Below are 12,804 nucleotides of genomic sequence, written 5' to 3'. Positions count from 1 at the left end.
AGGGAGTGCATCAAATGAAAAGTAGTTTGGTTTCTTTCTCAATAAGGATATCATGATATAGCAGAGGTATATTTGCAGCCATATGGGGAATTAGGGATATTATCTTTAACATGACTGATCAATCTTCTTATATCTGACAGTTGAGAAATACCATGCAATATTTCTCATCTAATCATATAATCCCTCTTATGGAGCTGAAAATTTGTGTTCTTAACCAGCGGGTATCATCATCTCATTCAGTTATATGATGCGTATGTTGTTTTTGGTATGCCTTAGCTTGTTGCAGTCTAATATGTTGTTAAGTCAGGTTTCAGCGATTTGGATCATTTGACGAATCTATGCATGTCACGATCGGCCTTAACTAAGGATAGCTAATCCGAGAAATCGTGACTAGGGAAGGGATTTAAGAAGCGGGGTTAGAAAGGGCACATTTGACTCATTCATAACTCGATTATAGACATTGATATCTAGCATTAATTCTTGAAATAAAATTTAAGACATGGAAGGATTGACGCATATAATTAAAAAGGATACTCGATGAACCCAAGTAAGCATTAGATATTTCTTTGAAGAGTAATTGGCATAGTTATATATCTAACATAATCAGTGTTTGCAGCGGAAGACATAACTGAGATACATGTATGCAGACATATATCCTTTCTGGGCCTAATTTTAGTTCGACAAAAGCTCCACTCAGCAACACTTCATCATCCATCACAGCTCAACCTGCACATTTAGAAACATATGCAGGGCTAAGTACAAAAGTACTTAGTGGGCCATTGCCAAAACTAATACATATAAGCTTAACATTTTATATACAAACCATAGCATCTGTAAGACATAGCAGCCTTCTTTCAAATCCTGTACTTAAATAACATATTCATAATCATAGATAGCGTGTATGCATTTTATCATTAATAATCATGTCAGAAAGCATCGTGTTGTGAGGAAGGCCTTCCTCAACAAACACAGGCATCGCGCCGTGAGGGAGGCCTCCCTCAGCGGACACGGCATCGTACTGTTGAGGGAGGCCTCTCCCAACAGACGCTAGCATCGTACCGTTGAGGGATGCCTCCTTCAACGGACGTTTGACCGGCCAACCCTCTCATTGACTCACGGTCGCGTTGTGTACATAAATTCTAGCAGAAGAGCTATCCGCTCAGGATTCAAACTCATTAGCATCATCACATGGGCATCAATAACAAACATAAAGCATTCACGTATAACAAAGCATAAATAACTTAAGCGTATCAACTCGTAACTCATTAAAGCGTAATAAAGCGTACATCACTTTAGCGTAACAAAGCGTAAATTAATAAAGCGTAAAGTATTTAGACGCAAATAAGCATAAATAGCGAAGTGTAAATTATTTAAACGAAATAAAGTATAAATCATTTAAAAATCTAATTTGCATTTTTGAAGCATAAAAACTTTGATAGTTCTCCCATAGCATTTTATTTTGCGCGTAAGAAATGCCCACCTGATAGCAAAGATTTGTTAAGGTGTTGCGACTCCTTGAGTAGCTCTCATTCTCGCGCTTGACCTTAATTGCCAGAATATAAAGTAAGACATTGCTCAAGTAAGAATCTCTAATAATGAGAATGCGTAATTTAACTATGCATGACTCATTTTTCACTAATAAAAATCCAAACTATTGGATTAAGGCTCGTCTTATGAAATTGGATTATTAATCTTAATTAATCCACTCATCTTAGCGTGTGCTAACTCCCTTACTAATTAATAACCTCGTTCTAAATTAATCCATAATTAGAAACAACTAAATTCAATTAATAGATTAATCTAGGCTGTTCTTTAATCGGCTAAATATAATAATAAGGCAGCTAAATTATTAAATGAGAGCAACATAGGGCAGCCGAATAGAATAAAATAGGCTCACTCTAACTCTGGCCCAGCTGAAATATATAGCTCTCAAATAGGTCAGCCCATCTCCATTAAATCCTGATCCATGAACGCAGCCCAACTAGAATATGTGCAGAGGCCCAACTTCATCTCTTATTCTTTTAAGTAAAACTTGGCCCAAGTATAGCAGCCCATTTGGAATTAGTGCACGCAAATTTCCTTGAACTCGCGCAGCCTTCATTCTCCACACTCTTTCTTTCAATTCCTCTCTCCCCCTTTGAGAAAGCCGCCGCATCTGGAAGACCGGCGAGGTCGCCGTCACGCCGGTCACCGGCGCTGGTTCCCCGCCACATCTGCTCTTCTTTCTCTCTTTTCTCTCAATTCCAATTCCTTTCTCATATCGTGCCCTGGTTTCCCCTTTCGAAATGAGCCCTAACGCTCTCATCAAAATCATCACTGCTGCTTTCGATTTCCGGCGAGCAGTGGCCGGCTCGTGTCGTCTGCTCTCTTCTCAGAAGGATCGTCGCTCACTCTACCTCTTACTCTCTCACCGAAACGCACAGGCGAGTTTCCCCCTTTCGGAATGAGCCCTAGCTCTCTGCTGATTCAGGCGGAACCGTTGCTGCCTCTCTTAGAGTCCGTCAGCCGTGCTACCGGCTCCGGCTCCCTGAGTTGCCACCGTCACGGGGTTCCAACGGATTCTCCCTGATTCCCGATGAGTAATAGGCCCATGTGGGCTGTCGTTACCAAGCGCCGCTGCACGCCTTCGGAAGTCGATGTCGGCTCTCAAGTCTCCATGAATCGTCGCCTGCTCCTCTGTTGTGTACGCCTCTCTGGAAGCCTCACTGTCGCCGACGGCCACTCCGCCTCGTCAAAACAGGGCAGCCACCGTTCCGACATTCTCTCCAACTCAGGTACTACATCTCAATTAAGCAAGCTAGGGTCTTTCTTCTAGTTTTGATACCCTAGTGTTCATAAATCTCTCAAAGCCTTGATATTCTATTATTCAATTCGATGAAGCAAGAATTTAGACTAGGTGGTGTGGTTTTGGTTCATATTGCTACTTTGTCATATGGAAATTCACATAGCGTCAGTCTCGAAATAAAAGATTGTGCATTCCTCTAATTACTCCGTATTTATACATATATACTGAAGCGTGGATTTGATGCGTGTGAAGCATGTAACGTGGGAGAGAACATACTGATATAGTAAGTACCTTGAATGTTTGTTCTTTTGGCTCTCTGTTGTGCTATGTTGTTCAATAAAAAAAAATAGCTGAAATGAATAGCATATTTTGTTTAGCAATTTCAGGCTGAACTCAAGAAAGAAATGGTGAAGGAGTTAGCCACAATGGTGAAGGAGTTAGCCACTCTTACCTCTCTAAGTCTGCCGGAAGCTGAATCCAAATCCTCTCTTAGTGAAGATGCATTAAGAAAGAAAAAAATACGAATTTTCTAGCTGGAGATATAATGGAAAAGGGTTGTTGGCTACACTTGAGTATTTTGAAGGGATGGGCAACGTAGGGTGGCTGATTGACCCCCTACATGTACCAAGAGCATGGCTTGGCTGAAAGTTGGCAGCAGAAGGAGCATGGCTTGATCTGAATTCGTGGCTTTTGCACAGGAAAAAGGAGGGAGGGGCTGCTGTTGTATGCACGTTACATTGTTTTCTTTTGACAAGCTTGATGTAGCTAATAGAGTAGGTGAATGTTACATTGTTTTCTTTTGACAAGCTTGATGTAGCTAATAGAGTAGGTGAATGTGATGTACCAAGTAATGTGATAAATTACCACAATTAAATCCTTCAGTCTACATAACTTTTGCTTTGCTATTTAATCGCTTGCTTGCAATTAAATACTGGTAATACTGGTATCTGCTAATTAAGCGCGTATCTAAATATAAATTAAATCCTTTGATTTAATCTACTCCACAAGTCGGAATAAATTTACGTCTCCTGATAAATAGAAAACAATATTTCAATTGCATATGAATAAATAACATGACTTTGCTAAGTCAGTTATTAATCTGAAGACAATAATTATTGACTTGCTCAATAATCTGCTAGCGGTTCACACTAGTTAATAGGCATAAATTAAGTCATACTCTGGATCTCGCGTATATATATATTAATTCAGATCACTGAATTAACTTTAAATCATAATCTATATAATCCTTAAAGATTAATAAAGAGGCGGGGTATTACAATGCAACTACTCAAGAAACTTATAAAGCAGTTGAGGAGAAATGTTTTGTTAGTTCTTCTCCTCAATCTTTGCTTGCCCCCCTAAATTTGTGTCGCAGAAGCAATCCTTGATAACTTATATAGAATATTTGCAGAATAACGAGTGCTTGGAAGAGGCGGAGGAGTTGATAAAGTCGCTAAGGATGAGGCGGAGCGCCGGCTTCTAATGAGTTTTGCGGTTTCAGAGATGCCGGAGAAGAACATGAGTTTTGCAGTTTTATGCCTCTTTCAAATTGTTTATTTTATAAATTTATAATTCATTATAAAATTTAAATGGTGGCTATAAGGGTATAATAGTATAATCATAATTATTTTATTATTATTTTAATTAAGGGGCTATAGTGATAAAATTAATAGAAGATTAACTATGTCGATGATCTCAGTTTCATCATATTAAAAATTTATGTTATTTCAAAAACGTTCATCAGCGGGCTCAGAAACTTTTGCTGTTAGGGGTGAGCATTCGGTTATATGGTTCGGTTTTTGCTAAAACCAAACCAAACTATATTTTAATTCGGTTTAAAAAAAAAACGAACCGAACCGAATTAACCGAAAATTTTATAATTAAAACCGAACCGAACCGAAAAACCGAATTAATCCGAAGAAAACCGAAATTTTTGAAAAAAACCAAAAAAACCAAAATTTTCGAAAAAAAAAACCGAAAATTCCAAAAAAAACTATAAAATTAAAAAAATATTAGAAGTTAGATATTATAAAATTATAATTAAAATATTATAACATATATTTATATATATATATTATAAATATAATTCGGTTTTTCAGTTTTTTTCGATTTTAAAAAATCCGAACCGAACCGAACCGAAAAACCGAAATTTTATGGAAAAAAAAAACCGAACCAAACCGAACCGAAAAACTGAACCATATTTTAAAATTTCGATTTGGATCGGTTCGGTTATTCGATTTCGGATTTTTTGCTCACCCCTATTTGCTGTGGACCTGTATCAAAATCACCCTAATATTAATTGGAAGTTATATTAATGGTCTCCTCATGATGACCGGCACTAGCATAGAATAGACTAAATTGGGCTATATGATTTTTTGCTTTGAAATCTTTTTGGGCCTGAAGCTCTATGGCCCAATCTAGCTCCGTCAATTCATTTTTGACAATTCTATATTTAAGTTCAATTTTTTAATATTTCTTAGATCTATAATTAAACTAGTGCAAATTAGCTTGAGTTGAAAATATATTTTTGTCTCAATCTTCACTCACAATACAATTAATTATCACTATTACATATAGGAAAAATTCAAACATCGAAAGATTTAATTTTGTAAAAAAATTCAACTTGGTTAACTCACTCGGAATTCCCCATCCAATCTATTTGATGACAAGAGACGAAGGGAATTCAAGTATTGTGAAACAAATTCAAGTATCTAAGAGAATTAAGATTCTCTAAAGAATGGCGAAAACAAGTCCGCCAAAAGTTCGACAAAAAGCCAACAAGAAAATAACTGCTTTTATCATACCGGGACTCCATCACAATCACTTTTCTAAGAAAACCCACAACGAAGAATGAAGAAAAATGTAAGAAAATCAGCAAAACCACTGTCGTTTTATAAACTCTAAATCACAAACTCACGAGTAGCAATAAAAAAACAACAATCTAAAGTCCGGTAAAGAACAAAAAAGCAAGAAAGAAAAGCTCATGATATATGCTTGTCTTCAATCAACTTCCCCTCTGTGTTGGAGTAGCTCTCTTCCTTGTCTTCTTCTTCTTCTTCTTGTTCTTCTTGTATGTATATCCAACACCAAAAAAGAATTCCACCAACCATCTTGGCCTTCAAAATCGAATAATCCAACAACCAATTCCAATTCCAACTATGATTCCACTTCCATATCCCATCACCACACTTCTCCATCCAAATCCATCTATAAATCCATACTCATCTTCTTCATCATCTTGTTCTTCTGGCTGCATCCGCTGCCCATTCTCCTCGTTGCATTTTCTCGTCAACGGAAATCCACACAATCTCAAGTTTCCAATGTATGAATCATTCTCAAATGTGGAAAACTGAGTAGATTGTGGTATTTGCCCCACGAGATCATTCATTGAAAGGTTTAATTTCGCAAGAAATGTCAACCTCGTCAATTCACTTGGAATTCCTCCGTCCAATTTGTTCCATGATACGTCCAATGATTCAAGCACACTTATATTTCCAAGAGATGCAGGTATGTGTCCCATGAGATTATTGTGGGACAAATTCAAGTATCTCAAAGAATTCAGATTACCTATGGAATCTGGAATACTACCAGAGAAATTATTGGAGGATAAGTCAATGGTTGTAAAGGTTTTCAACAATCTCCTCAATAGCTGATCGAGACCTTTCAAGGTGATTCTCATCTCCAAAAAATTTAGAAAGGTGCCATCACTTGGTGTTTGATTTGTTTGATTTTCCTTCACATCCATCATTGCTCTGAAATTCTTGAAATATTTTTGAGGTATATATCTAAAACTTGCAACTTCGAGAATGAAAGGTTACTTCGTGAAGGCAGCGACATGTTACCATCAAACTTGTTAGACTTCAAAACGAGCACTCGAAGATCAGGAAGAGCTTCCATCCAAAACGGAAATTCATCTTGTATTCTATTATTTCCAACATCGAGGCCCTTTAGACTTTTGCAATTGATTAAGGATTTAGGTAATCTTCTTCGCAATTTATTACCACTCAAATTGATGGACTGAAGACTACACCCTTTGATAAATATTGATGGAATGAGGCCACTAAAGTAATTTGCATTTAAATGAAATATGAGCAATGATTTGCTCAAGTTTCGAAAGCATTGCGGAATTGACCCTTCCAAACTGTTATTTGAGAGAATCAGAACCTCAAGGGATGTGAAGTTGCACATGGAGAATGGAAGCTCACCATTTAATTTGTTGGAAGAGAGCAATAAATACTCCAAATTTGTTAAATTTCCAATGATAGATGGTATTGGACCTGGAAGTTTGAGAAGTCAACATAGATATTGCTTTAGAGACAATCTTTCAACAAATGCATCTAAAACCAACAAATTAGGAAATGGAAGGCACGTAACCATCTAAATTCATATAAATTGTTAGACTTCAGGAGTTCATAAAGGGCTTCAATTTATGTAATATTCCGTCTAATTTATTACCACTAAACTGATTTGTAATTGAATGAAAGATGGCCAAAGATTTGCTAAAGTTATCAAAGCGAAAGAAAATATTTTCCACATGATAATAACTAAATAAATATTTTCCTAAAAATACATAAAAAAATGTTGTAAAATTTTAACAAAGCGAAATAAAATAAAATAGTTTAAAATTTTAATAATCTATTAGTTTTAAATTTATTTTTGATGATTTTCATACCATATTAAAGATCTTGTTACAAACTTAAACTTACGATGCATATTGAATACTTCATAAATTAAATTACAACTTCTATTATTATATCACCCATGCATGTCTCATATATTCGATGTCATTTAGCAAGCCGGGAAAAAAATTGGAAAAAGTCCGTTTGTTTTTTTTTTTTTAGTGTATAATATTGTAGATGCATTGGCAAAGGAATTAGAAAATCACATATCTTATCTTAACAAATGTAAAATATAAAAAAGACTAGTTCAAACAGAAATGGCCAAAGATCCGATCAAGTTGCAGATGGAGAATGGAAGCTCACCGTTTAATTTGTTGTCAGAGAGGTCTAGCCACCACAAATTTGATAGATTCCCAATGGTGGATGGTATTGGACCTAAAAATTGAAGAACCCTTCATTCAATCACTTTAAAGATGGAGCATAGTAAGAAAGACATTTTGTTTTGTACTTGAAAACATACACTAAAACTTTATTATTTGCTAAATGCCTTTAAACTATAAATCAATTAGCAATGCACACAAGATATTTTGGGGATCCATGTATTGTATCACAAAGACTCACCAAGTATACTTGATGACATCATAATTTAACAAATAATTTGTTAACATTGAGAAAATAGAAGATCCAGTATGGCTGGAAATAAAAAATCCAACTATTGTTAGAGTATTTATCTAAGCATAAATTAGTTATATGAGAACAAGCCAACAAGCTAAGAAAACAAAATAAGCTAAAGATCTGATCAAGTTTTGCAAGCATTTCTGTCGAGTTGCAGATTTGCAAGGGATGTCAAGTTGTAGATGGAGTGGAAGCTCACCATTTAATTCGTTGTCAGAGAGATCTATTAGCGACAGATTTGATAGATTCTCAATGGTGGATGGTATTGTTCTTGAAAGTTGGCAGCAACCCAAGAATTACTTGACAAATAATTTGAAATATCTTTCAACAAATGCATCTAAAACCAACAAATTAGGAAATGGAAGGCACATAATTAACCATATAACTTGTTAGACTTCAGGAGTTCATAAAGGGCTTCAATTTATGTAATGTTCCATCTAATTTATTACCACTAAGAATGTGTTCTCTTTGGTTGTAAATTTATCATGGGAAAAGGAGGGATAAACCAAATTTCACCATTTAAATCATTTCTTTCTTTTTCCTTATTTCCTAATTTGACCCTTACACATTCCTCTTTTCACTATAAAGGAGGGATAATATTATCCCTCCATTTTTTATGTGATAATATTATCCCTCATTTGTAGTGAAAATGAGGAATGTGTTAGGGTCAAATTCTATTTTGTACAAAATGAAGGGAAAAAAAGGAATAATTTAAAGAGTGAAATTTGGTTTATTCATCATTTTCCTATGATAAATTTATAACCAAAGAGAACGAACCATAAATTAATTTGTAACTGAATGAAAGATGGCCAAAGATTTGCTAAAGTTTTCATAGCATTGTGGAATTTCTTATTCCCTAACTATTTTGAATATAATTTTGATTAAATATAGGTATATGAAATGTATACTTTTGTCATAACAAAAACAAGAACAATATGACAAAGATCAAGATGCATGTTCAAATTGAATTTCTTTTAATGTACTACAAATCTATTTAATTTGCCCAGATCCCCAAAATATATGTTTCAATAGGGAAAAAGGCCAAAGATAAGATAATTTACATAATGGTTCCATAAGTGAAGATAAATTTCTTAACCTAATTCTTGGACTAATAAATATTACTAGAATTGGCGAGAATGAATCAGTTGAAACTTGAAAGAGTCATCAGGAGATACCAGTTAAAGAATTTTCGTTTAGATTTAACCCAATGAGAGTTGTGATGTTCCAAATTTGTGTTGGCAAAGGCCCACTAAGTTTGTTGGATCCCAAGTCCAATTCCTCTAAATTATGAAGACTAGTACGTCCTCCCGTGCATCACGATATATTTATTTATTTTTAAAATTTTATAGGCATTTTAATAATTCAAACTTGCTAATAGTAGATTTCTTATTGCATTAGAATTCTATTTAATTTTACATAGGCATTAGAGTACTGAATTTATTACGTAGGTAATATTCCAAAAGAGATTGGTCAGCAACAATGCTCCAAGCCAAAATAGCACAAAAAAGTAGAGAAATTATAGTAGTGAAAGCATGAAATTGAATGACATTATCAATTAATTTCTAGAATATCAATACAAACGAATAGTAAGAGATCAAACTAGTTAAATTTTCAGTATAGAGATAAGAACATACCTCTCAAATTGTTCGAACGAAGGTACAATTCCTTAAGCAGTGTGATATTCCCATTTTGTCTGGGAATACTCTCAAGTCCACAAAAGTTGTTAAATGACAAGCGAACAATCTCAAGTTGTGGACATTGGTACAAACTTGATGGTATATGTCCTTCCAATTTGTTCTCCCATAGGTGAAGTGTTTTGAGTCTTTGAAGGCTATTATGCATGCAAATGTCCTTTGGTAGCCGACCTAAGGATTACCATATAAATAAATATATTTTACTAACAACAAATTAAAAATGGATAGAGAGATACAACCATGAAAAGAGTTACCACTCAAATCTAGATAAACAAGAGAAGAAAGATTTCCGATTTCCGGTGGGATGCTCCCTACGAGTCCCATATCTAAGATATCTAATTCAGTCACTGTGTTACGATGTGGAATTTTATGGCAAGAAGTATAGATTCATCACTTTTGATTTGAGTTATATTCTGTGGGCTGAAGATCTGATCAAGTTTCAAAAGAATTATTGTTAATTGCAGATGGAGGATTATATTCTGTGTGTGCAGCAAAAGGGCTCACCATTTAAATTGTTGTAACCAAGATCTAAGTATACCAAGTTTAAGAGGTTTCCAATAGTAGAATATGGTATTTGACCTGAAATTAAAGAGGAGAAATTATATATGCATAACATAAAATATCAATTTCAAGACAACATACCATTTAAAGAAGATCAAATTATGTAGGTTGGAGGTTCGAGTCATCCAATATACGTGCCCTATTTTATGTTAATTGCAGATGGAGGATGAAAGCTCACCATTTAAATTGTTGTAACCAAGATGTAAGTATACCAAGTTTGCGAGGTTTCCAATAGTAGATGGTATTGGACCTGAAATTAAAGAGGAGAAATTATGTATAACATAAAATACCAACTTCAAGACAACATACCATTTAAAGAAGATCAAATTATGTAGGTTGGAGGTTCGAGTCATCCAATATATGTGCCCTATTTTATGTTAATTGCAGATGGAGGATGAAAGCTCACCATTTAAATTGTTGTAACTAAGATATAAGTATACCAAGTTTGAGAGGTTTCCAATAGTAGATGGTATTGGACCTGAAATTAAAGAGGAGAAATTATGTATAACATAAAATACCAACTTCAAGACAACCATTTAAAGAAGATCAAATTATGTAGGTTGGAGGTTCGACTCATCCAGTATACGTGCATTTCTTTTCCCACATTTCCTACTTGACCCTTATTCATTCCTCATTTACACTACAAATGAGGGATAATATTATCCCTCCAAAAATGGTGTGATAATGTTAACCCTCCTTTATAGTGTAAATGAGGAATAAGTAATGGTCAAGTAGGAAATGTAGGAAAAAAAATGAAGGATTTAAAGGATTAAATTTTGTTTATCCCTCATTTTCTCATGATAAATTTACAACAAAAAAGAACGCACCCTTTATAAACAAATCACATCCTTACATTGTATGCATTATTGTATAATGATTAGTGGTTCAAATTGAGTTTATACAATACAATTAACATGAGATAAAATTTCAAATTTGACCCTCAAACGCAAAGCACATAAATTAAAGAATTAAATAATATGGGATTAAATGCATGAATTGACCTCAAAAATATAGGAATCCACTTACCAGTCAACTTATTTTCACTAAGGAACAACATTTGAAGCTTGGTCAAGTTCCCAATTTCTGTCGGCACAAATCCAGTGAAAGTGTTGTTGGACAAAGAAAGATACTCAAGCTGTGAACACTGCCCCAAACTCGATGGTATTTCCCCAAACAACACATTGTAAGATATACGAAGCCTCTTGAGTCTATGCAGATTGTGTGTGCACATATCAAGAGGTAAACTACTAGACAAACTATTATTCTTTAGTTCCAAAACTTCTAGAAATGACATGTTGAAGATAGATGGGGGAATGAGGCCATGAAAAGAGTTGTGACTCGCATTTAAAGAGACAAGGAAAGAAAGATTCCCGATTTCTCGTGGGAGGGTTCCGACAAGACCCATGTACGATATATTCAACTGAGTCACCCTATTGTAGTGTGAATCACAAGTAACTCCGATCCAATTGCAAACACTGGCTTCAGTGCTCCAATTTTGGGTCAATATATTTTGAGGATCTAATGTGATTTGGGATTTTAAGGCGAGAAGGGAAGAACGATCAGTGATATCGTTTTTGGCTGAGCTATAATCCATCAAATAATGGATTGGTAAGAGTAGTGCAAGGACGAGAAAATGGGAAGAAACTCTCTCCATATTGTAGTTGTGTGCGCAAACAAGAATCCTACCTGATGTCATTTATAATGCGAAGCTTCTCCAATCAATTTTAACTATTCCCTATGTCCCAATTCAATAGGTCGCAAAAGAGTTGGATATTGATGTTAAGAAATGAATAATTTTATGATACAATAGGAGAGAGAAAATAATTTTTTTTAATATATGTTTGTCCAAAAAGTAAGTGACAGAAATCAAGATATTATTTTTGAAATAAATAGAGAGATAATTATGTGTGTGCCACAATGATATTTAATACTCTCTCCGTCCATCAAAAATAGTAATAGAAGAGGACGACACATGTTTTAATGAAAATGGCTTAATTTATTGTAATGGAGAAAGTGTCACACTTAATTAAAAGGTAGTGTTAATAATAATAATTAATTGTATTATGAGTGGAGAAATGAGCCCACCATGTGATAGAAAGTTTCTAAAAGTGAAAATAAACTAATTTTTGTGGACATTCTAAAATGACAAAAATGGATTATTTTTTTGTGGACGGAGGGAGTATACGGTTGCACAGGAGTATTTGAGTATAAAGAAATATGACCTATTAATTTGGGACGGATGGATGGAGGAATTAATTGAACCGTGATTGGGGCAAAGAAGACGAAAATAATTGTGGTGAAGGTAGAATTTTAGAGGCAAAAGCGACAACGACTACTTATAAGTCAAGTGAATTGCAGAATGAAACGAGTAAAACACAAGCACATTATTAACTTTAGCCGACAGTAATACAATGAACTTTGACTCGAGCAACAGACCAAATATGCATCACATGTCTACCAAGTTGTGTTT

At 34.8% G+C, this 12,804-nt stretch overlaps 2 protein-coding genes and 2 long non-coding RNA genes across 6 annotated transcripts; 1 reads left to right on the top strand and 3 right to left on the bottom strand.

Annotated features, from left to right (window-relative positions):
• Positions 1–443: 443 nt before the first annotated feature.
• LOC131006350 (uncharacterized) lies at positions 444–3,368 on the bottom strand. The gene is made up of 4 exons (XR_009095480.1): positions 3,237–3,368; positions 3,077–3,135; positions 1,481–1,543; positions 444–726 (listed from the first exon to the last, which is right to left on the bottom strand). It is a non-coding gene; the product is annotated as an uncharacterized LOC131006350 (long non-coding RNA).
• Positions 1,646–3,676, top strand: LOC131006342 (uncharacterized). Of its 3 annotated transcripts, none has more exons than XR_009095472.1 (4): positions 1,646–2,774; positions 3,016–3,068; positions 3,149–3,562; positions 3,615–3,676. It is a non-coding gene; the product is annotated as an uncharacterized LOC131006342 (long non-coding RNA). The 3 variants fall into 3 exon arrangements; XR_009095471.1 differs by having other exon boundaries at positions 1,649–2,774; positions 3,163–3,562; XR_009095470.1 differs by lacking the exon at positions 3,016–3,068 and having other exon boundaries at positions 1,661–2,774; positions 3,163–3,562.
• A 2,113-nt stretch (positions 3,677–5,789) lies between these two features.
• LOC131013928 (receptor-like protein 19) lies at positions 5,790–6,530 on the bottom strand. The gene is made up of 2 exons (XM_057941861.1): positions 6,007–6,530; positions 5,790–5,901 (listed from the first exon to the last, which is right to left on the bottom strand). The coding sequence occupies exons 1-2, from the start codon at positions 6,528–6,530 to the stop codon at positions 5,790–5,792; spliced, it is 636 nt and encodes a 211-aa protein (XP_057797844.1).
• LOC131013921 (receptor-like protein 11) lies at positions 6,530–11,989 on the bottom strand. The gene is made up of 8 exons (XM_057941849.1): positions 11,361–11,989; positions 10,741–10,812; positions 10,513–10,584; positions 10,278–10,352; positions 9,714–9,944; positions 8,279–8,350; positions 7,768–7,839; positions 6,530–7,062 (listed from the first exon to the last, which is right to left on the bottom strand). Exons 1-8 carry the CDS (start codon positions 11,986–11,988, stop codon positions 6,530–6,532), a joined length of 1,755 nt encoding a protein of 584 aa, XP_057797832.1. The 5' UTR covers position 11,989.
• Between the last annotated feature and the right edge of the window lie 815 nt (positions 11,990–12,804).

This window comes from Salvia miltiorrhiza, chromosome 1 (genome assembly GCF_028751815.1).
Source record: "Salvia miltiorrhiza cultivar Shanhuang (shh) chromosome 1, IMPLAD_Smil_shh, whole genome shotgun sequence".
Lineage (NCBI taxonomy): Eukaryota > Viridiplantae > Streptophyta > Magnoliopsida > Lamiales > Lamiaceae > Salvia > Salvia miltiorrhiza.
The sequence above is the reverse complement of the archived record's forward strand: the minus strand, read 5'-3'. Positions and strand labels throughout refer to the sequence as shown.